The sequence below is a fragment of the Somniosus microcephalus genome, chromosome 6 (assembly GCF_052327205.1).
Source record: "Somniosus microcephalus isolate GS21.2 chromosome 6, FLI_Smic_1.0, whole genome shotgun sequence".
Classification (NCBI taxonomy): Eukaryota; Metazoa; Chordata; class Chondrichthyes; order Squaliformes; family Somniosidae; genus Somniosus; species Somniosus microcephalus.
The window spans coordinates 81,497,639-81,521,552 of record NC_140992.1 but is presented as its reverse complement, the minus strand read 5'-3'; the positions used below and the strand labels follow the sequence as shown (position 1 = coordinate 81,521,552).

The window sequence follows — 23,914 nt, the reverse complement described above, 5'->3', positions numbered from 1 at the left end:
TGTTTTCTTGAAAGTTGATTGATACTGATTTTGTTAAACCTCAAAGAAAGGGGGATGTAACGATCAATAACGTCATTCTATAGTGGACACTAGGTGGAGCTGTAGAGCTGGATATAACTATGTACAAGACTACACTACCCAGCTGTATATATATTAAGACTACATTACCCATGAGGCACTAGTACCCACAAGGCAACAGTCAAGATGGCAGCCTACACACAGGAGCACACCTGCTGCATCTCTACAGATACTGTACCTAGAGAACGTGTACTGAATAAATGACTAGCTAGAAGCTAGCTGTGTTCATAATAAGAATGTCTAGTTATTAATGAACATAACAATACTCATTCTAGCATTTCTGTGCTTAATGCCACACTTCATTTATAACAGTTTCTACTTTAAAGTAATAGCAACAACATTCTGCAAGTAGGCTTACTGATTTAGAAATTGTAAGGGAACAGCGGGGGATGGGGGCGTGAATCTGCCACTTAATGTTTTGTTTCTTTTTCTCATTGTGTGTGTTTGCAAAGTGAATCTCGCTTTCCTTTTCCATTCTCTCTTGGTATCACTCACAGGGAAGCCTGTCGATCTTTAAGCAATGCCACGTGAAACCAGGACACAGGAAGCATGCAAAAATAACCTGGAATATGTTTTTTTACAATGCAGGTACTCTCCCAATGCAAATCTTACGTTCACAGCAAAATGGCAGGTCACCTTTGAACTAAACCTTGCAATCTTTTGCATAAGATGAATGGGACAGTGTGCCATAGAGCTAATTACCACTTTACTATTGTATTTTGGATCTGAGACTATGTGGACTTTGTTCTGTCCACTTTAAAAGGCAGTACATACCATACTGCTAAATCATGGCAATCAGGCTAAAGCTAATACTGTAATTTATTTAAAACCATTAAATTATTTATACTATTAGCTTTAGCCTAGTGTAATTTTAATAGACATCAAGAAGCTAAAGTGCACTACTTGACTTACTGTATAAGCTGTTTCAAATAAGAGTACTGGATCTTTCAGTATATTCCAATAACTTTTCAACCAGCTGTTTTGCTTTCGATACCTGGGAATGGTAGAAATCATTTAAAATATCAGTCTGCAAGTTTGTGTACACAAACATTTCAAAGGCAACTACCAAACAAACTGGACCTGGATAGTTTCTGTCTTAAACAGTAACACAAAACAGTAGGTGGTTGCTTCCTTAAAAAACGTTTGTGTATTATTTAATAATACTAAAAGACCAACTTGTGTTTCCATCAGTCTTAATCGAATGTTCTTTTGTTCCATTGTTCCATTCACCCTCCTTTGGTGAAATGTCTGCCTTTTACTTGCTGCCACACAGATAGTTGGGAACTTGCCATATGGAGTATTAAGCTGTGAACTACCACTCCATAGTGCAAATTGTTGGAATTATCGTATGCTGTGCCTTGCTAGTAGATAAGAGTTCTTGTTTTTTTTAAATCTCGAAGAAAATAGGCACAATTTTCTGTTAGAGGTGATTTAATTGCCACAATAATACGTAAACCTGTTGTATAATACACACTTTCATCAACAAGCTTTGTTGTAAGTACTTATCATTGTAATATATGTATTGCTAAGAAAGCAGTAAACTATGGATTTCACAGAATTTCAAAGAGTTATTTTTTACTGTTACTGGTTTACAGATTATGAACCGTTCCCTCACATTGATCCACCATTTTGGTAGTGGGCTTAGTAAAGTACAGATTTTTTGGTTGAGCTGGTGCACTAGATTTAAATGGTTAATTTTAAATATATTTATGAAATCCTTTTATATTTGGGGATATAATTAAGGAATGAATAGTTCATTAGCAAGCGCTTGCATATCAAATTGTGGTAGATTGTAACTGATTGTCAAAGAAATGTCATCGGTATAGCTTTACGATAATATAACTTACCTAAAAATTGATGTAAACATTTGTACCATAGTCTATCATTTACAGTTTTTGATTAAAGCTATGCAATAAAATTACTAGCTGTAAATGGCAAGGTAAAATGAATCTTAACTCCTGTTGCTCCCCCCCCCACCCAAATCACGCCCACTTTTGTAATATGTCCCTCTAATCCCCTAATACTGTGATTTGTCTGCCCCTACTTATCTGTGGCTGAGTTGGTAGCACTCTCACCTCTGAGTCAAAAGGTTGTGGGTTCAAGTCCCACTCCATAAACCTGAGCACAAGAATCTTGGCTAACACTCCAGTGCAGTATCAAGGGAGTGCTGCACTGTCGGCGGTGCATTTGTGGGAGCTTGCTGTGCGCAAATTGGCTACCGCGTTTCCTGCCTTACAACAGTGATTACACTTCAAAAGTTCTTTATTGGCTGTAAATCGCTTTGGGATGTCCTGCGGTCTTAAAAGGCACTATATAAATGCAAGTCTTTTATCTAACATGAGAGTTTGTGCCCCTAACATGCCTTTGTTATCCTTTGCCTAGCTCACGTTTCGTTATGGGCTTGCAATATTTCTGTCTCTACCCTTACTCCCCAACAGCTATCTCCCCCTTCTCCTCCTCACTCACTAGCATTCCTCTCCCCATCGGTCTGTAATATGTCACCTCCTATCTGTTGATATTCTGCCCTAAGCTCAGTAATCGTCATTACTGAAGCTGGGGAGAACAAAGCAGGCTAAGAGAAAAACTGAGAAAATGATCAGGCCCTAAACTTTAGAGGAGCGAGTTTGAACAGGTGGGGAGTGGCAGAGCATGCTGATCACCCTGATGAAAAGGACAGTGAGAGGTGAGGCCTGATTACCCGAAAGTGCGAGGCTGCTGGACTCGGGGCAGAAGATGATGAATGAAGCACAACAGGCTAAAGGGCAATTAGGGATGGGCAATAACTGCCGGCTTTGCCAGCGACGCCCACATCCCATGAACGGATAAAAAAAAGTACTGGAATGCCAGACAATGGAGTGGGGCAATGGCGAGCAGAAGAGGTTACAGGGAACAGAGGAAGATGATAAAGAGCCACTGGAGGAGAAAGTAGAGCAGGGCCATCAGCCGAGCCTTGCTAGGACAATGCAAGAATGTTGAGGACAGAACCAGTGCAGGGCCCAATGCATTATTCCAAGAACTCTTCTAGAACCGAGGGTGGAGGGGGTAGAAGATGCAGGTGTTCAGTGACCTAAAGTAGGTGCCTCAGCGGGGGCTGGTGGTTAAGGCTTGAAAATGTTTTGGTGGCAGGGGGTGGTTTGCCACAGCTGTAAGATGTTTTGGTGACAGACCAGTACAAGAATTTAATGCAGGCAGAGTTCTTGCATTAGCAACAGTGGCACCTCAATAAGAATCATGGTTTGCTGCATGCAAAAGACACATTTAAGGGAGGCCTGTAATGTTATCTTATATCTTAGTATTAAGAGGCTTACGAGTAGACATCGTTGAGTACTCTTGAGTACGGTGGCATAGTGGTTAGCACTGTTGCCTCACAGCGCCAGGGACCCGGGTTCGAATCCGGCCTCTGGTGACTGTCTGTGTGGAGTTTGCACATTCTCCCCGTGTTTGCGTGGGTTTCCTCCGGGTGCTCTGGTTTCCTCCCACAGTCCAAAAGATGTGCAGGTTAGGTTGATTGGCTATGATAAATTGACCCTTAGTGTTAGGGGGATTAAATACGTGGGGTTACGGGGATAGGGTGGGATATGTGTTGGTGTAGGGGTTACGGGGATCGGGTGGGATATGTGTCGGTGCAGGCTCGATGGGCCGAAATGGCCTCTATCTGCACTGTGGGGTTTCTGTGATTAGGTCTTGAGTCAGTGCCAGCTCGTGCAGTACTGCTGCATGGCCAAGAAGGCTTCCTATTTATACGACTGCCGTTAAGCAGCTGTCTTTACTACAGCTACAGTTATCTGTACATCTTTCCCCCTCAACGATGACATAAACAGTAAACACCATAACATAACATAACACAGAACACATATTAACAACATATAAAAACAGTCAGTGTAACTATACCTTGCAATAACTGCCGGTACATATAAACGCTACCCACACCCAGAAGTCCATTAGCTGTTTACAGTCTTTCCCTTGTCTACAGGTCGAGTCTAACGACAGGCTTTCTGGTGCGCTGTGACCTGCATAGCTGAACGGGCATTTGCTGGGCCAACCCAGTTGTGTCCATTAAGTTCATTTCTGTACCACACGGATCCCTTGTCTCATTGTCACCCCTGTGTACTTCATCACTTTGTGGCATTGCCCTCGTCACTCTGTCGGATTTCCATCATCAGCTCATCCTCTCTGTCCTCCTGCGGCTGATAGGTCTCGGTGGTTTTCAGTAGGTGCCTCCTGTTTCTGCGATACACATTGCCATTTTCTGTCATGACACTGTATGACCTGGGGGCGACCTGTTGTAGAACGGTGGCCCTTTGATTCCATGACCCAGGCCCTTCAATGCGAACTACATCCTGCTCCTGTAGAGGCACTAGTGCAGTGGCTGTGCAGTCATGGAGCGTTTTTTGTTTCCGCTGAAGTTTCCGGGCCTTGTCTGCCCATACCTCATCTTTGTGATCAGGTGTGACATGCCTGGGAAGTTGAGTACGGATTTTGCGACCCAGTAAGAGCTCAGCTGGAGACTTGCCACTTTCCAGCGGGGCTGCCCTGTACGACATCATGGCCAGATATGGGTCAGTGTTGCTGTGTGCTGCTTTTTTTAATAGTCTTTTCACAATCTGTACCCCCTTCTCCACTATCTGTACCCCCTTCTCCACTTTTCCATTGGCTTGAGGGTGGAGCGGGCTGGAGGTTACATGCTTAAACTCATACTCTGTAGCAAACGACTGAAACTCATGACTGGCATAGGGAGAGCCATTATCAGAGACCAGAGTTAGAGGGATGCCCTGCCTGGAAAAGATTGACTTCAGGTGAGTTATCACAGCTCTTGACAGTGGTGCTGGGTAGGAGAGCAATCTCAGGATAATTAGAGTAATAATCAATAACTAACAAATAGTCTTTTCCTTCATAGTGAAAAATATCAGTTCCTACCTTTTCCCAAGGTTGTGATGGGAGCTCTGTGGTAATGAGGGGCTCTTTTGTTTGCTTGTAGTGATGCTCCTGACATGTAGCACACTCACTGATCATCTGGTCAATATCAGAGTTCATGTTTGGCCAGTAGAGTGCCTCACGTGCTCTCCTTTTGGACTTTTCCACACCCAGGTGCCCTTCATGTATCCTGTGAAGCATTTCTCGTCGCATAGAGATGGGCGCAGAAAGCTCAGACTGAATATGATATTGTTTACATGACCCTTTCTTGCAACCCTCTTGAAGATTTCTCATCACTTTCCTCAGAACAGGGTCCTTTGATGTCTCTGTGGCTATCTTTGATAGTTGTTCCTGTGAGGCGGGCAATGCTGCATAGACCATGTCCACATGAAGGGCCACATCCTCTTCTGTTTCACTGTTTTGTGTGGCACGAGGCGCAGCCCTGGATAGTGTATCTGCTATGAACATTTGTGTCCCCGGCACATATGTGAGCTCAAAATCATAACATTGTAGTCTCATCATTAGGCGCTGTATCCGTGATGACATGTCACACAGATTCTTTTTTGCGATCCCTAGCAGTGGCTTATGGTCAGTTTCTAGGATAACCTTGAAGTCCATAGATGTAGGTATGACATTTTTCACACCCAAATGTCAAGCCCAGGCACTCCTCTATTTGCGCATACTGGCACTCTGTAGCCGTCATGGAGCGTGACGGATATGCCACTGGTCGCCACTCTCCTTCATCTTCCTGTAGAAGGACAGCCCCTAATCCATCCTTAGGGGCATCTGTGGACACTTTTGTCCTCTTCAGGGCAGAAGAACTTCAGTGGGGGTTCACTTGCTAGAATGTGTAGCAGCCCCTTCCATTCATTCTCATGTTCATGTCCCCATTGGAACTCTGTTTCTTGGTGCAGCAGTTTTCTCAAGTGAGCGGTTTTCACTGCCAGATTTGGAATGAATTTCCCTGGGTAATTAACCATGCCAAGGGCCCGCTGAACCCCTTTCTTGTCCTTTGGTTTTTCCATATCATGTATGGCCTTTACCTTTGACTTGTCTGGCTGAATCCCTTCTGCAGAAATCTTGTCCCCGAGGAATGTGATTTCATTGACGCTGAACTGACATTTGTCTTTATTTAGTTTGAGTCCATACTGCCGTATCCTCTGAAGTGTTTTTTCCAGTCTGGTGTCGTGCTCTCCGAGTGGAGCCCCATACTACCAGATCATCCACGTACACCCGCACACCATCCAGGCCCTCGATGATTTGCTCCATTGCTCTGTGGAAGATTTCTGGGGCGGAGCTAATGCCGAAGGGCAGGCACTGGTAAGAGTATCGACCAAACGGGGTGTTAAAGGTGCACAGCTTAGCACTCTCTTCATCAAGTTTCAGCTGCCAGAATCCATGTGAGGCGTCCACCTTGGAGAAGAATTTTGCTCCTGTCATTTCGCTGACTATTTCCTCTCTCTTAGGGATTTGATAGTGCTCTCTTTTTATATTAGCGTTAAGGTCCTTGGGATCCATGCAGACACGCAATTTATCAGTCTTTTTTGAATTGAACAAACCATGGAATTTACCCAGTCAATCGGTTCCTCAGTCTTTATGCCACCTAGTCCATCCATGCGGTCTAGCTCTTTCCACAGTTTCTCACGGAGGGCCACCGGAACTCTCCTGGGTGCGTGCATCACAGGTTGTGCGTCATCTCTCAGTTTGATGAAGTATGTAAAGGGCAGTGCTCCGAAACCCTGAAATACATCTGCGTACTTGTGTGTTATAGCATCATGCTTTATATTTGTACTGTCTTGGGGGGCACTCTGCACACAGTTCAGTTCATTAATAGTATAGACTCATTTTACCAAGCCCAAATCCACACATGCCTTATCCCCCAACAGTGACTCATGTCCTTCAGGCACTATAACAAACGTCAATGGGTGAATGCTATTTTTTACCTTAACATTCAGCCTACACGTTCCTTTTGTTTCAATACTTTGTCCATTGTACGCCTTCAAAGCCACTGTCTTGTTCAGTATTTTTGGTCTCACTTTGAGATTCCGTGCATCACTCCAGCTTATGAGGTTTGCCTTAGCACCTGTATCTAGCTTGAAGGGAACAATGGTGCCATTTACCAGCAAGGGGGCTATCCAAACTTCAGTCTTTAGTCCTACGGAATGTACTTCCTTTTCCATATCTTTACCCTGTTTTAAGTCATTTTGCACCATTCCAACAGACAAAGTCTCCGATTCCGTGTCTTCAGTCTCAATAGCATGCACTGTCTTTTTACCTTCGGTTTTCTCTTCCCAAAAGCACATTTTAGCAAAGTGATTCCTGCCATTACATTTTGCGCAGTTCTTCCCATAAGCCGGACATTGTCTTGCCACGTGTCTATTGCCACACCATCTGCAATCGTATGGCGTCATAGTCCTGAACTCTGTGCGCCCTCTTGTGTCCCTTCTGTGTACTACATCCACTGGTAGGTTGTCCAGTCCCAGCGCTCTCACGCCCATTGCTGTAGTTCTCCCATCGAATGTTTGCGTGTGCATGGCTGAGAGTTCACTAGCATGACATATTTTTACTGCAGCATCCAAAGTTAAGTCATTGTCCCTTAGCATTCTCTCCCTCACCTTCTTGTCAAGTATTCCGAAAACGACCTGATCGCATATCATCGATTCCTTCAAGTCTCCAAAGTTACATGTTTGTGCTTTTGTTTTCAAGTCCGTCAGAAAAACATCAAAGAATTCTCCTTGCTTTTGCACGCGGGAGCAAAAAACAAATCTCTCGAACATTTCATTCTTTTTAGGTATGCAGTATTTATCGAACAAATCTATCACCTTGTCCAGATCATTTTTGTCTCCTTCAGCTGCAAACGTAAATGTATTATACAGCTCGATTACCTGCGAGCCAGCCACTGTTAGCAACAAAGCTACCTTACGTGTTCCAGAGCTAGTCGTGGCGTCGATCGCTGTGAGATAGAGAAGAAAGCGTTGTTTGAATTCGCGCCAATTTTTGTCCAGATTTCCTTCAAGTTGCAGGCTAGTCGGTGGTTTTATCCCTTCCATTGTTGTGGTATGCCCGTATCGTGCGTTCTATAAATCCTGGTACCATGTAATGTTATCTTATATCTTAGTATTAAGAGGCTTACGAGTAGATATCGTTGAGTACTCTTTATTAGGTCTTGAGTCAGTGCCAGCTCGTGCAGTACTGCCGCATGGCCAAGATGGCTTCCTATTTATACGACTGCCGTCAAGCAGCTGTCTTTACTACAGCTCCTGTAAAGCAGCTGTCTTTACTACAACTACAGTTATCTGTACAAGGCCCGAGCAGTTTAGGCGTCGAGCTTGTAGTGAACATTCTGAATGGCACAGGGCTGTGAAAAGCAGAAGTGGATACTTAAAAGGCAAGCAGTAACTTCCCTGCTGTCAGCAGCGTTGGTGGGGAAGCGCAGTATGGTGTTTTCCCTTGAACTGCCTGGAAATAAAATGTCAACAGTAGCAAGTGATCAACTTGCACAAATGGCACTTTGGGTAATTCTGCATGGCTACATTTGCAACAGCATAAAATGAGGGAGTTGGAGAGAGACTGATGCCACAGTACTGGAAAGTGTGGGTTTGGGAGCTGAGTCTCCTCAGCAATGCGGGGAAAATGAGCACCAAACAGTTAAGTGGGCAGATGAAGAGGTTGCAGCATTTGGCTGGGGCACTGGGGCTGTCACATAAGGTACATAATGAGTCACATAACATGATCCTCACATCGCCCTGCAGGTGCTATGCCATTGGAATGTTGTAGCCACTCACTGTTTTTAATATCTAATGTAAAATAGAACTCACTGTATGCTATTCATAATTTACTGTTAGCGTTCCCTGTATGTTTTTAAAAAGAGCCATTTTCTATGTTTGCTTTCTCACTTGCTTTTGTTGTACAATGATAGGGTTCTTGCTCGACGGATCCATTCAGTAAGATGAACAGCATGATGGAACAAATGAGAAAAGGAATGTTTGACATGCAAAGCAACCGTGTAAGTGCAAAGTGGGCACAGCCAAACACAATCTCTTAATTTCCACTATTATAAGTGTTTTTCATATTGCAAAACCAAATGTTAAAGTAGGCTATAAGATAATTCAAGGCTACGCACAGTTGTGATTCAGATTTAACTTGCAGTTTAAGCTTCCAGAATTTTCTCATGTGCAAGGTCCTGGGGGGAATTTTTTAGCTTTGCAGAACTACAGTTAAACGGTGTGCATTTTTCTTTCTGTAGGGATGTGCACCTTCCGATCCCAATGTTCACTCTTTGAACACCTCCAGTGTAATGAGCTATGCAAAAGTGGGAAATGAGCCTCCCAAAGTATTCCAGGCTTCCAGTCACGTACACAATGTTCCTGGTGGAGTAAGTATTCTGAATTGGAGAATTCTTCAATAGGCCTAAAGTATTCTGTCAAAATAAGCATATACATGAACATCAGTATTTTATAGTTTCACATGTCCAGATTGTAAGAGTGGACTCCAAGATTTTGGGATGTCATGTGACTTCGGGCAGCCATGATCTATATGTTGTAAGTTTGTCCAGGACAACCCCCTTGGGAGAGGAATAGCCACCACCCTTGGGTGTTCAACAACAACTTTCATTTTATATAGCATCTTCAACATAAAAATATCTCAAGGCGCTTCACAAATGGAAACAGATAGGGGGACAGATGCCAAGCCCTGGAGGGAGAGATTGGAGTTTGATTGGAAGCTTGGTGGAAAAGATGGTAAGACTTTAAAGGGGGAAAGAGAAGTAGAGAAGTGAAAGAGTTTAAATAAGGAGTTCCAGAGGGTAGGGCCAAGGCTGAAGGCTATTCACTAATGGTGGGACAAAGACAGGAAGGGAATGCAAAAAGGCTAGGGTGACAGGACCAAAGGGCACAGCATGGATATAAGGTTGGAGGAGATTCCAGAGGTAGGGTGGGGCAAGAATGGATATGGAAGACAAGGATTAGTTTAAATTTAACATGCTCAGAATAGGAGAAATGTTGGTCAGTGAGGATGAGGATGGTGATGGTCGGTCAGCGGGGCTTAGGATGCAAACAGCTACATTTTAGACACGTAGGAGTTTACATAGGGTATTTCAAATTTGGACAGCTGCAGGTAGCCACTTGCGTTCAGTGGTGTCAGTCATTCTCTCCATAGCCCTCCATCTTCACCTGCTTCAAATATTTATCCACTTCTCCTCTAAAAGATTTAATGGTCTCTGCCTAAACTATTCCCTTTCATGCACCAACAATTGTCTGTGCAAAGTAATTTCTTGGAAATTCTCTCCTCATTATCTCAGTAACCATTGAGATTGATGAGTCCTTGTTACAAAATCTCCAACCAGAGGAAATAGGCTTTTCATATACATCTATATATAAAAAAGGATATGTCTCTCTGTCTGTCTCTCTCTCTGTCTCTCTCTCTCTCTCTCTCTGTCTCTCTCTCTGCCTCTCTCTCTGCCTCTCTCTCTGTCTCTCTCTGTCTCTCTCTCTCTCTCTCTGTCTCTCTCTCTCTCTGCCTCTCTCTCTGTCTGTCTCTCTCTCTGTCTGTCTCTCTGGCCGGCTATACAATCAAAAGTTATAGAGCGTACCTACGCATATGTTATATCAAAAGAAAGCTCATCATTAGGGGACTCTTGGAGGCGTATTAACTTTTTGCTCCGACAAAAATTGTGCCGACGGTCGGACAAAAATTGTGCCGACAGTACCAAAAAATGTTCAAAATTCCCCTTCCCCCCACTCCCTTCCCCCCCTCCCTTTCCCCTTCTCTTCCCCCCTCCGTCCCCCACACCCCCTTCCCCCCCCCAACCCCCCCTTCCCCTCTCCCTTTCCACCCTTCCCCACACACCCCCCCTTCCCCCCCCCCACACCCCCTCCCCTTCCCCACACACACCCATTCCCCGCCTTCCCTCCCCCACACCCCCTTCCCCCCCACACCCACTTCCCCCCCCACCCACCCCTTTCTCCCACCCCACCCCACCCACCCCTTTCTCCCACCCCACCCCACCCTTCTCCCCCCCCCACCCACCCCACCCTTCTCTCCGCCCCACCCTTCTCTCCACCCCACCCCACCCTTCACCCCACCACCCACCCCCACCCTTCTCCCCCACCCACCCACCCCTTGCTCCCCCACCTCTTTCCCCTTTCTCTCCTCCCCTCTCTGTCTCCCTCCCTCTGTCTCCCTCTCTCTCACTCTCATTCCCTCTCTCCCTCCTTTGCTTTCCCTCTCTCTCCTTCCCTCTCTCTCTCCTTCCCTCTCTCTCTCCTTCCCTCTCTCTCTCCTTCCCCCTCTCTCTCCTTCCCCCTCTCTCTCCTTCCCCCTCTCTCTCCTTCCCCCTCTCTCTCTCTCCTTCCCTCTCTCTCTCTCCTTCCCTCTCTCTCTCTCCTTCCCCTCTCTCTCTCTCCTTCCCTCTCTCTCTCTCTCTCTCTCTCTTCTCCCCCCGTCTCTCTCTTTCCCCCCCCGTCGCTCTCTCTCTTCCCCCCCCCCGTCGCTCTCTCTCTTCCCCCCCCCCGTCGCTCTCTCTCTTCCCCCCCCCGTCGCTCTCTCTCTTCCCCCCCCCGTCGCTCTCTCTCTTCCCCCCCCCGTCGCTCTCTCTCTTCCCCCCCCCCGTCGCTCTCTCTCTTCCCCCCCCCGTCGCTCTCTCTCTTCCCCCCCGTCGCTCTCTCTCTTCCCCCCCGTCGCTCTCTCTCTTCCCCCCGTCGCTCTCTCTCTTCCCCCCCGTCGCTCTCTCTCTTCCCCCCCCGTCGCTCTCTCTCTTCCCCGCCGTCGCTCTCTCTCTTCCCCCCGTCGCTCTCTCTCTTCCCCCCGTCGCTCTCTCTCTTCCCCCCCGTCGCTCTCTCTCTTCCCCCCCGTCGCTCTCTCTCTTCCCCCCGTCGCTCTCTTCCCCCCGTCGCTCTCTCTCTTCCCCCCGTCGCTCTCTCTCTTCCCCCCCCGTCGCTCTCTCTCTTCCCCCCCCCCATCGCTCTCTCTCTTCCCCCCCCCATCGCTCTCTCTCTTCCCCCCCCGTCGCTCTCTCTCTTCCCCCCCCCCCGTCGCTCTCTCTCTTCCCCCCCCCGTCGCTCTCTCTCTTCCCCCCCCCCCGTCGCTCTCTCTCTTCCCCCCCTCGTCGCTCTCTCTCTTCCCCCCCCCCCGTCGCTCTCTCTCTTCCCCCCCCGTCGCTCTCTCTCTCCCCCCCCCCGTCGCTCTCTCTCTCCCCCCCCCCCCCCGTCGCTCTCTCTCTTCCCCCCCCGTCGGTCTCTCTCTTCCCCCCCGTCGCTCTCTCTCTTCCCCCCCGTCGCTCTCTCTCTTCCCCCCCCGTCGCTCTCTCTCTTCCCCCCCGTCGCTCTCTCTCTTCCCCCCCGTCGCTCTCTCTCTTCCCCCCGTCGCTCTCTCTCTTCCCCCCCGTCGCTCTCTCTCTTCCCCCGTCGCTCTCTCTCTTCCCCCCGTCGCTCTCTCTCTTCCCCCCCGTCGCTCTCTCTCTTCCCCCCCGTCGCTCTCTCTCTTCCTCCCCGTCGCTCTCTCTCTTCCCCCCGTCGCTCTCTCTCTTCCCCCCCGTCGCTCTCTCTCTTCCCCCCCGTCGCTCTCTCTCTTCCCCCCCGTCGCGCTCTCTCTTCCCCCCCGTCGCGCTCTCTCTTCCCCCCCGTCGCGCTCTCTCTTCCCCCCCGTCGCGCTCTCTCTTCCCCCCGTCGCGCTCTCTCTTCCCCCCCGTCGCGCTCTCTCTTCCCCCCCCCCGTCGCGCTCTCTCTTCCCCCCCGTCGCGCTCTCTCTTCCCCCCCGTCGCGCTCTCTCTTCCCCCCGTCGCGCTCTCTCTTCCCCCCCGTCGCGCTCTCTCTTCCCCCCCGTCGCGCTCTCTCTTCCCCCCCGTCGCGCTCTCTCTTCCCCCCCGTCGCGCTCTCTCTTCCCCCCCGTCGCGCTCTCTCTTCCCCCCGTCGCGCTCTCTCTTCCCCCCGTCGCGCTCTCTTCCCCCCCCGTCGCGCGCCTCTCTTCCCCCCCGTCGCGCTCTCTCTTCCCCCCGTCGCTCTCTCTCTTCCCCCCGTCGCTCTCTTCCCCCCCGTCGCTCTCTCTCTTCCCCCCGTCGCTCTCTCTCTTCCCCCCGTCGCTCTCTCTCTTCCCCCCGTCGCTCTCTCTCTTCCCCCCGTCGCTCTCTCTCTTCCCCCCGTCGCTCTCTCTCTTCCCCCCGTCGCTCTCTCTCTTCCCCCCGTCGCTCTCGCTCTTCCCCCCGTCGCTCTCTCTCTTCCCCCCCCGTCGCTCTCTCTCTTCCCCCCCGTCGCTCTCTCTCTTCCCCCCCGTCGCTCTCTCTCTTCCCCCGTCGCTCTCTCTCTTCCCCCCCGTCGCTCTCTCTCTTCCCCCCCGTCGCTCTCTCTCTTCCCCCCCGTCGCTCTCTCTCTTCCCCCCCCGTCGCTCTCTCTCTTCCCCCCCGTCGCTCTCTCTCTTCCCCCCCGTCGCTCTCTCTCTTCCCCCCCCGTCGCTCTCTCTCTTCCCCCCCGTCGCTCTCTCTCTTCCCCCCCGTCGCTCTCTCTCTTCCCCCCGTCGCTCTCTCTCTTCCCCCCGTCGCTCTCTCTCTTCCCCCCGTCGCTCTCTCTCTTCCCCCCCCGCTCTCTCTCTTCCCCCCGTCGCTCTCTCTCTTCCCCCCCGTCGCTCTCTCTCTTCCCCCCCGTCGCTCTCTCTCTTCCCCCCCCGTCGCTCTCTCTCTTCCCCCCCGTCGCTCTCTCTCTTCCCCCCCGTCGCTCTCTCTCTTCCCCCCCGTCGCTCTCTCTCTTCCCCCCCGTCGCTCTCTCTCTTCCCCCCCGTCGCTCTCTCTCTTCCCCCCCGTCGCTCTCTCTCTTCCCCCCCGTCGCTCTCTCTCTTCCCCCCCGTCGCTCTCTCTCTTCCCCCCCGTCGCTCTCTCTCTTCCCCCCCGTCGCTCTCTCTCTTCCCCCCGTCGCTCTCTCTCTTCCCCCCGTCGCTCTCTCTCTTCCCCCCCGTCGCTCTCTCTCTTCCCCCCCGTCGCTCTCTCTCTTCCCCCCCGTCGCTCTCTCTCTTCCCCCCCGTCGCTCTCTCTCTTCCCCCCCGTCGCTCTCTCTCTTCCCCCCCGTCGCGCTCTCTCTTCCCCCCCCCGTCGCGCTCTCTCTTCCCCCCCGTCGCGCGCTCTCTTCCCCCCCGTCGCGCTCTCTCTTCCCCCCCGTCGCGCTCTCTCTTCCCCCCCGTCGCGCTCTCTCTTCCCCCCCGTCGCGCTCTCTCTTCCCCCCCGTCGCGCTCTCTCTTCCCCCCCGTCGCGCTCTCTCTTCCCCCCCGTCGCGCTCTCTCTTCCCCCCGTCGCGCTCTCTCTTCCCCCCCGTCGCGCTCTCTCTTCCCCCCCGTCGCGCTCTCTCTTCCCCCCCGTCGCGCTCTCTCTTCCCCCCGTCGCGCTCTCTCTTCCCCCCCGTCGCGCTCTCTCTTCCCCCCCGTCGCGCGCTCTCTTCCCCCCCGTCGCGCTCTCTCTTCCCCCCCGTCGCGCTCTCTCTTCCCCCCCGTCGCGCTCTCTCTTCCCCCCCGTCGCTCTCTCTCTTCCCCCCGTCGCTCTCTTCCCCCCCGTCGCTCTCTCTCTTCCCCCCGTCGCTCTCTCTCTTCCCCCCGTCGCTCTCTCTCTTCCCCCCGTCGCTCTCTCTCTTCCCCCCGTCGCTCTCTCTCTTCCCCCCGTCGCTCTCGCTCTTCCCCCCGTCGCTCTCGCTCTTCCCCCCCGTCGCTCTCTCTCTTCCCCCCCGTCGCTCTCTCTCTTCCCCCCCGTCGCTCTCTCTCTTCCCCCCCGTCGCTCTCTCTCTTCCCCCCCGTCGCTCTCTCTCTTCCCCCCCGTCGCTCTCTCTCTTCCCCCCCGTCGCTCTCTCTCTTCCCCCCCGTCGCTCTCTCTCTTCCCCCCCGTCGCTCTCTCTCTTCCCCCCCGTCGCTCTCTCTCTTCCCCCCCGTCGCTCTCTCTCTTCCCCCCGTCGCTCTCTCTCTTCCCCCCGTCGCTCTCTCTCTTCCCCCCGTCGCTCTCTCTCTTCCCCCCCGTCGCTCTCTCTCTTCCCCCCCGTCGCTCTCTCTCTTCCCCCCCGTCGCTCTCTCTCTTCCCCCCCGTCGCTCTCTCTCTTCCCCCCCGTCGCTCTCTCTCTTCCCCCCCGTCGCTCTCTCTCTTCCCCCCCGTCGCTCTCTCTCTTCCCCCCCGTCGCTCTCTCTCTTCCCCCCCGCCGCTCTCTCTCTTCCCCCCCGTCGCTCTCTCTCTTCCCCCCCGTCGCTCTCTCTCTTCCCCCCCGTCGCTCTCTCTCTTCCCCCCCGTCGCTCTCTCTCTTCCCCCCCGTCGCTCTCTCTCTTCCCCCCCGTCGCTCTCTCTCTTCCCCCCCGTCGCTCTCTCTCTTCCCCCCCGTCGCTCTCTCTCTTCCCCCCCGTCGCTCTCTCTCTTCCCCCCCGTCGCTCTCTCTCTTCCCCCCCCGTCGCTCTCTCTCTTCCCCCCCCGTCGCTCTCTCTCTTCCCCCCCCGTCGCTCTCTCTCTTCCCCCCCCCCCGTCGCTCTCTCTCTTCCCCCCCGTCGCTCTCTCTCTTCCCCCCCGTCGCTCTCTCTCTTCCCCCCCGTCGCTCTCTCTCTTCCCCCCCGTCGCTCTCTCTCTTCCCCCCCCGTCGCTCTCTCTCTTCCCCCCCCGTCGCTCTCTCTCTTCCCCCCCCGTCGCTCTCTCTCTTCCCCCCCCGTCGCTCTCTCTCTTCCCCCCCGTCGCTCTCTCTCTTCCCCCCGTCGCTCTCTCTCTTCCCCCCCGTCGCTCTCTCTCTTCCCCCCCGTCGCTCTCTCTCTTCCCCCCCGTCGCTCTCTCTCTTCCCCCCCGTCGCTCTCTCTCTTCCCCCCCCGTCGCTCTCTCTCTTCCCCCCCCGTCGCTCTCTCTCTTCCCCCCCGTCGCTCTCTCTCTTCCCCCCCGTCGCGCTCTCTCTTCCCCCCCCGTCGCTCTCTGTCTTCCCCCCGTCGCTCTCTCCCCCCCCGTCGCTCTCTCTCTTCCCCTCCGTCGCTCTCTCTTCCCCTCCGTCGCTCTCTCTCTTCCCCCCCCGTCGCTCTCTCTCTTCCCCCCGTCGCTCTCTCTCTTCCCCCCCGTCGCTCTCTCTCTTCCCCCCCGTCGCTCTCTCTCTTCCCCCCCCGTCGCTCTCTCTCATCCCCCCCCGGTCGCTCTCTCTCTTCCCCCCCCGTCGCTCTCTCTCTTCCCCCCCCGTCGCTCTCTCTCTTCCCCCCCCCGTCGCTCTCTCTCTTCCCCCCCCGTCGCTCTCTCTCTTCCCCCCCCGTCGCGCTCTCTCTTCCCCCCCCGTCGCTCTCTCTCTCTTCCACCAACAACATGCCCTCAAAAGACCCTCGGCACCGCCGGGCACTTCAGCTAGTTTAATTATAAATCTAGCAACAAATTAATACACTGATTTATGTCTGCATTTCATTCTAGTTTACACAAAACTGTACTGTTGCCTTCAACATAAAAAATAACTTGAAAAAAGAAGAAAATCACTTTCTCAAAATTATGTGATTGGCTGGTAGAGTGCAATTTCTGATGGCATCATTGTGTGGAAAATTCAGCTTGAACTGCAAGACAGATTAAAAACAACGGCCCGGATTTTGCGTTGAGAATAACAGCGCTCACCATTATTTTGGATTAAATCGGACAGCAACATCCGAGTACGCATATGCACAGTTATAGAGTCATAGAGTCATAGAGTTTTACAGCACAGAAAGAGGCCCTTCGTCCCATCGTGTCTGCGCCGCCCATCCATCCCTGTCCAGTCTAATCCCATTTTCCAGCATTTGGTCCATAGCCTTGTATGCAATGGCATTTCAAGTGCTCATCCAAATGCTTCTTGAATGTTGTGAGGGTTCCTGCCTCCACCACCCTTTCAGGCATTGAGTTCCACATTCCAACCACCCTCTGGGTGAAAAAGTTCCTCCTCAAATCCCCTCTAAATCTCCTGCCCCTTACCCTGAATCTATGCCCCCTTGTTATTGACCCCCCCACTAAGGGGAAAAGTTCCTCTTTATCTACCCTATCTATGCCCCTCATTATTTTGTACACCTCAATCAGGTCCCCCCTCAGCCTTCTCTGCTCCAAGGAAAACAACTCCAGCCTGTCCAGCCTCTCTTCATAGCTGAGGCGCTCCATCCCAGGTAACATCCTGGTGAATCTTCTCTGCACCCTCTCCAAAGCAATCACATCCTTCCTATAGTGAGGCGACCAGAACTGCACACAGTACTCCAGCTGTGGCCTCACCAGCGTTTTGTACAGCTCCATCATAACCTCCCTGCTCTTATATTCTATGCCTCGGCTAATGAAGGCAAGTATCCCATATGCCTTTTTAACCACCTTATCTACCTGCTCCGCTGCCTTCAGGGATCTATGTACATGTACACCAAGGTCCCTCTGACCCTCTGTACTTCCTAGGGTCCTACCACTCATTGTGTATTCCCTTGCCTTATTTGTCCATCCAAAATGCATCACCTCGCACTTTTCAGGGTTAAATTCCATTTGCCACTTTTCCGCCCATCTGACCAACCCGTTTATATCGTCCTGTAGCCGGAGGCTTTCCTCCTCGCAATTTACCACCCCACCAATTTTCGTGTCATCTGCGAACTTACTGATCATACCTTTTACATTTTCATCCAAATCATTTATGTAGATCACAAACAATAAGGGACCCAGCACCGATCCCTGAGGTACCCCACTGGACACAGGCTTCCAGTCACAAAAGCAACCTTTGACCATCACCCTCTGCCTCCTGCCACTCAGCCAGTTTAGGATCCAACGCGCCAAGGCACCCTGGATCCCATGGGCTCTTACCTTCTTGACCAGTCTCCTATGCGGGACTTTGTCAAAAGCTTTACTGAAGTCCATGTACACCACATCCACAGCATTTCCCTCATCCACCCCACTAGTCACCCCCTCGAAAAATTCGATCAGATTTGTTAGACATGATTTACCCTTGACAAAGCCATGCTGACTATCCCCGATTAATCCTTGCCTCTCCAAGTGGAGATTAATTTTGTCCCTCAGAATTTTTTCCAATAATTTCCCCACCACAGATGTTGGACTCACTGGCCTGTAATTCCCTGGTTTATCCCTGCTACCCTTCTTGAATAATGGTACTACGTTAGCTGTTCTCCAGTCCTCTGGTACATCCCCTGTGGCCAGAGAGGTTCTGAAAATTTGTGTCAGAGCCCTGCAATCTCCTCCCTTGCCTCCCACAGCAGCCTGGATACATCTCGTCCGGGCCTGGGGATTTATCCACTTTTTGGCCCGCTAAAACCGCTAGCACCTCCTCCCTCTCGATGCTAATATGTTCAAGTATGTCACAGTCCCCTTGCCCGATTTCTATGTCTGCATCGTCTTTCTCCATAGTGAACACAGATGCAAAAAATTCATTTAAAACCCCGCCTACATCCTCTGGCTCTACACACAGATTGCCACTTTGGTCTCCCTAATGGGCCCTACCCTTTCCCTGGTTATCCTCTTGCCCTTAATATACTTATAAAACATCTTAGGATTTTCCTTTATTTTGCTCGCCAGTGTTATTTCATGGCCCCTCCTCGCCCTCCTAATTTCTTTTTTAAGTATGCCCCTGCACTTTTTATACTCCTCTAGGGCTTCTTCTGTCTTTAGTCTTTTGTAACTGCCAAAAGCCCCCCTCTTATTTCTAATGCATTTTTGTATATCCCTTGTCATCAAAGGTTCCCTTTGCTTGTTGGTCCCACCCTTGACCTTTACAGGAACATGTTGGCGTTGTACTCTCTCTATTTCCCTTCTGAAAGTCTCCCACTGTTTTGATGTGGATTTTCCTATAAGCAGCTGCTCCCAGTCCACTTTGGCCAGATCCTGCCTTATCATATTAAAATCGGCCTTCCCCCAATTTAGAACCCTTATTTCCGGGCCGTCTTTGTCTTTTTCCATGACCACCTTAAATCTCACCGAATTATGGTCACTGTCGCCAAAATGCTCTCCTACTGACACTTCCACCACTTGCCCGGCTACATTCCCCAGAATTAGGTCCAGTACCGCCCCCTCTCTTGTAGGACTTTCTACATGTTGGCTCAAAAAGCTCTCCTGGATGCACTTTAAGAATTCTGCACCCTCTAAGCCTTTCACACTCTGACTGTCCCAATTTATATTGGGGAAGTTGAAATCCCCCACTATTATTACCCTATTATTTTCGCACTTCTCTGAGATTTGCCTACATATCTGTTCCTCTATCTCCCCCTGACTGTTTGGGGGCCTATAGTACACAGGAATCCAGAAGTTGCGGTCCAAGTTACCCTGCTGCTCCACAGGCTGCCCTATAACAGTACCTCGCAGAGAGACTCGGCATTGAAATCAATGTAAGGGTGTGAAGTTATGGTACTTACCCACCAGTTATCCATTAAACACGGCAGAAAAAGTTAGGGCTGGTGCATTCAGGTGTAAATGAATGTTGAACGGCGTGATCAGTTATAATTACTGCCAAACAACCTCTCTGGCACTGAAAACTAACGTTCCTTCATAATTAATTAGTGTTGGAGATTTTTAAAAATAATTTTTTTTTTAGTCTCTCTTATCCCTCTCTTAATCCCATCTTTCTTTCCCAATCTTTATTTCACTTTCTGTACATGATTTAAATCTTAATTTATCATTGCTGGTTTAGACTCTCCAAGGGGGTTTGGGCACAGGTGGGGGGTTAAATCCAAGGAAAATGATAGCATGTCGGGAAGCTGGCTCCAACCCACCGACTTCTGCATTTCACTCCAGTTCATTAGGCTGTGTGCGCGCAAACCCCTCGGGAGAGGCGGGTTGCCAATTAACATACGTTAATTGCTCAATTAGAGTGATATTTATACACACTTTAAAGTTTAACGACTGGTCCATGGGTTTCCCAGGCTTCCTGAAAGTCGCCAATGAAGGCAAGGTGAGAACACCGGCAATGGGGGTTGCTGAATCAAACTCAAGGAAATACTGCAATAAATATTCAGCACTCACAGTTGCTTTCTTACTTGCTCGTGGGAAAGGGTTTTGCTGGTAGGTTACTTTCTACAATTTGGAAGTTTTCTCAATCATATCAGGATGGGTGGCACTATGTCTGCCTTAGATTGGACCTCGGATGAGGACCAACATGACCACCACCAGGACCAGCCTCCTGTTCAGAGACCAGTAGCTGGACAGCAGAGAGGGGAGCTGCTGAGAGGGTGGGTGCAGCTCGCAGGAGGCACTACCCGCGAAACAGATTCTGCAGGTGAGGCTGAGTTTCATTCACATACCTGAACAGCAGTGTCTGAGGAAGCTCAGGTTTTTGTGTCAGGTGGTGGCCTTGCAGAATCGGTGGCTGTCAAAGTCACCACTGCCCTCAACTTTTTTGCCTTAGGATCCTTCCTGCCGGCGACATATCCAGGATCTCCCAGTTGGTGACCCACAAATGCATAACTGCATAGTGACTGATGACTTGTTTGCGAGGGCCGACAACTATGTCAACATGCGCTTCCGATGACGCCAGTCAGAATGAGTGGATGCTCGAGTTTGCGGCTCTGTCTAGCTTCCTACAGGTGCAGGACATCATCGTTTGCACACACGTCGCAATAGGGGCTCCCCTAGATCACCTAGGAGTATTCGTCAACCACAAGTGCTTCCATTCCATCAACGTACAGTTGGTGTGCAACGACAAAATGATATTTCTGCAGTTGTGCGCCAGATTCCTGGGAGCTGCCATGATGCTTTGTCCTGTGGCTGTCCAAGCTCCCTGAAGTTTTCAGACCTGTAAGCAGACTTAAAGGGTGGCTGCTAGGTATGCCGGGGGATACCGACTTCATACTTGTCTGATGACACCCGTCAAAAACCCGAACAATAAACGCAACAGCGCAACAATGAATGCCATATGACCACCAGATGTGGTCAAGCCATCGGCATGCTGAAGATGTGCTTAAGGTGCCTAGACAGATCTGGAGGCGACCTTCAGTACGCACCAGCAGGATATCCAGAATGTTCGTGGTGTGCTGCGCTCTGCACAACATTGCGCAGCAGCGAGGTTTGGACCTGCAGGAGGAACAAGGCAAACAGCTCAGATCCTCCTCAGGTGATTCGGAGAGGGAGATGGAAGAAGATGAGCAGGAGGAAGGTGATGAGGGCAAGGCAACCCCAGCTGCTTATATTGCTGCCAGGGGTGCCCTTATTAATGCAAGGTTCACTTAGGTTGCACCAGTGGACCCATGTCACAAGCACACTGACACTGCAAACAACCAATCACCCTTTGAACATTCCCCCCTGCCCCCCCCCCCCCCCCCCCATTGGTCACCATCAATTCATGCCTTCCCATTCATCATTCAACAAGTTAAAAAGCCACTTGCCACCCAGTACCCAAGAATGGACAAGACAGGAAAGTGGTGCAAAATAATATTTATGTGACCGAACTAAACAACAGAAACTTACCAGCACAACATTTTCTTACCCTTGTGCAACTACAAACCCTTTCACTTCCTTTTTCTACTACACATACGTGGTGCAACCCCTGTGGCTTGAGCAGAGGTAGAGGTGCTGAACATATATCCGGGGTTCCCACGCGATATTGGACCCACCCCCTGCTCCCAGCGTGCCTTCCTGTTAATATCAGGGTCTGCATGTCTCAGTGAGGATTCTTCAATCTGATTGGTTGAAGAGCCACGCTGTTGCTTGGCCTGCTCACACATGCCACAGATCCCCAGTAGAGGGCGCCACACTGGATTAGATGCCTGTTGACAGCAAGTCTCCACTCAAAAGCCCGTAAAAACTCGGTGGGCAGCTGACAGTGGTGTGAACGCCGAGCGCCGTTCCTTCGCTGCTGACCGCAAAATCTGGGCCAACTCGTTGGACTGTTCATGTTGCCAGAGCCAAGTGCAGTACTGAGTTATTGAAACAAAAGCTAATCATTTTTAGAGCTTCAACCAGAGAAAATACATATAATTGCTTCCCTTTCTTGTCTCTATTTCACTGAGACATGAAAACCAGGTGGCATTTTCAAAGTATATTTAGCTCGGAGTTTATGTGGTCTGATGTTAAAAGTGCAGTTCCTTCTCTGATTATATTTAGTTTATAGAGTTCCCCATTTTATATATTGAATAGCTGGAAAATCATGAAAAGCTCTTTATTCCCTAAAAAAAAAACTTTCAGTGAGTCATGTTAGTTTGAATTTTTCCAATAACTGTTCAACTAGATTCAGATAGTATTGTCAGTAGCAAAATTGTAACAAAATTGAACCTCCTTTAAAAATAAAAGTTCTTTCAAGCTCTACAACAGAAATATAATCCATATTCAGAAGACCCAATAAGAGTCAAAATAATATACTCAAACTTGGTTACTTTCCGCTCTTCCAATGGCATCACCCAGTTTAACACTGTATCATGGAGAGCAGAAGTTCCTAGGTTCAATCACTGGTCTATATGAAGTTGATCCTAACTTGAGAAGCATTTGGGGTGCTACAATTGGCCACAGCATCTCTGATTTATACCCATTGACCATTGCTAGAAAGTGCATGGATGTGAACCAAAGGTGTGTGGATCAGGCTTGATTGTGATGCCCCTCATGGTTGAACATAATCCTGTTTTAAATAATTACTGGACTTTTGTTCTTGGTTGATATCCCACTGTACTCCCCCCACACGAAGCAACTTGAAGACTCCAGGAAGACATAGAACATAAAAATGGTTGAGCAACATTTGGTGGCCAATTTTCATCTCCGTACCATCTGGTTTTAGGCGCAAATGTGGCAGCAGCATTGGGAAAATAAGAAATCGCTGACTTACCATCTGAGGTCTGCCTGTTCCGAGGTACGGGCAGACCTTGACGTTGGCATCCAGCACTCCTGCGGGGGCCTCATTAATATATTGAAATAGGGACCAAATTACGCAATTTTGATATCAAAGCGCTCTGTCACAGCTACTTCCTCAACCTGCCCACAACCCATGGGTGGCACAGGTTGGGCTATGCCCATTTGCATCACAACTGAAAAGGATCATAAACTGCAGTGGGGTAAAGCTGGAAGCAGGTCTGACAATGGTCATGAAGTGTACCTCCTTGCTGCTTGGTTTTCTCTTTAAATTTCCCTATAACTTGAAATTTACTACTCTTTCCCTACCCCAATCTTTTACATTATATTCTACTGGGTTCTTAATTTGATAACTTCTGTTCCATCCACATGCACAAAATTGCTATTTCCCCCTTCCCAAATTCCCTTGCCTTCCCACTTTCCTCCTCCTTGTCTTGCTCTGCCACCCCAGGCTCCTGTTTCTCCTTAATGGCCCAAGTGTACCTCTCTGTTCCAGCTTGAACATCAGCAGGCTTGCAGATCAAGGGACATGTCGCCAACTTAGCCAGCAACTAATCAAATTGCCCCATTCTCCTCTTCCAGCATATTGGGGGTAATTGTAACCGCCCCCCCCCCCCCAACCAGACGGGTGGGGATTAAATATTTATAAAACATGAAACGTGAACCCACCCACCCACTTCCGATTTTAACAGAGGAGGGTTGGGGGGGGTGGCGGGGCAGGCAACCAATCTGCTCTCAGGAGGTGGGTCGGTCACTCAAATCTTTTAAGAAGGCTGTGTGCCTCCATTTTAACTGAAGTTTTATTTTTAATCCATGGAGGCTGGGATTCCGGGGCCTCAGGAATCCTGGCAGTTGAAAGGAGGCAAGAAGGGTTGGGTCCATGAGATAAGCGCCTTTATTGCACTGCTTGTGGGCCAGGAGGAGCAGCAGAACATCCCCCAACCCACCAAGCTTAATCGACTTCCCCCCGCCCCCCCCGCGATGTTTGATTCATCCTTCCACGATGTCCGACCGCCACCCGCCCCCATCCACCACCCACGATGATGTCTGAAATACCTGATATCCACTTTGCGGTTGCTTTGCAGCCCAACAGGCAGCGAGCCTGTGAATCAGGCTGGCTGTCGGGCGGTAGACCTGTTGAAAAAATTTTAAACCGGTCCTGCCATTATTTTCAGAAGG

At 50.5% G+C, this 23,914-nt stretch overlaps 1 protein-coding gene across 3 annotated transcripts in view; it reads left to right on the top strand.

Annotated features, from left to right (window-relative positions):
- The window catches only part of mlf1 (myeloid leukemia factor 1), a 116,060-nt gene that overhangs the window by 43,506 nt on the left and 48,640 nt on the right, over positions 1 to 23,914 (top strand). For all 3 annotated transcript variants that reach the window (XM_085990434.1, XM_085990435.1, XM_085990436.1), the window contains 2 exons: positions 8,912 to 8,998; positions 9,239 to 9,367. In XM_085990434.1, coding sequence (XP_085846560.1) covers positions 8,912 to 8,998; positions 9,239 to 9,367 — 216 coding nt within the window. The remainder of the gene's footprint in view (positions 1 to 8,911; positions 8,999 to 9,238; positions 9,368 to 23,914) is intronic.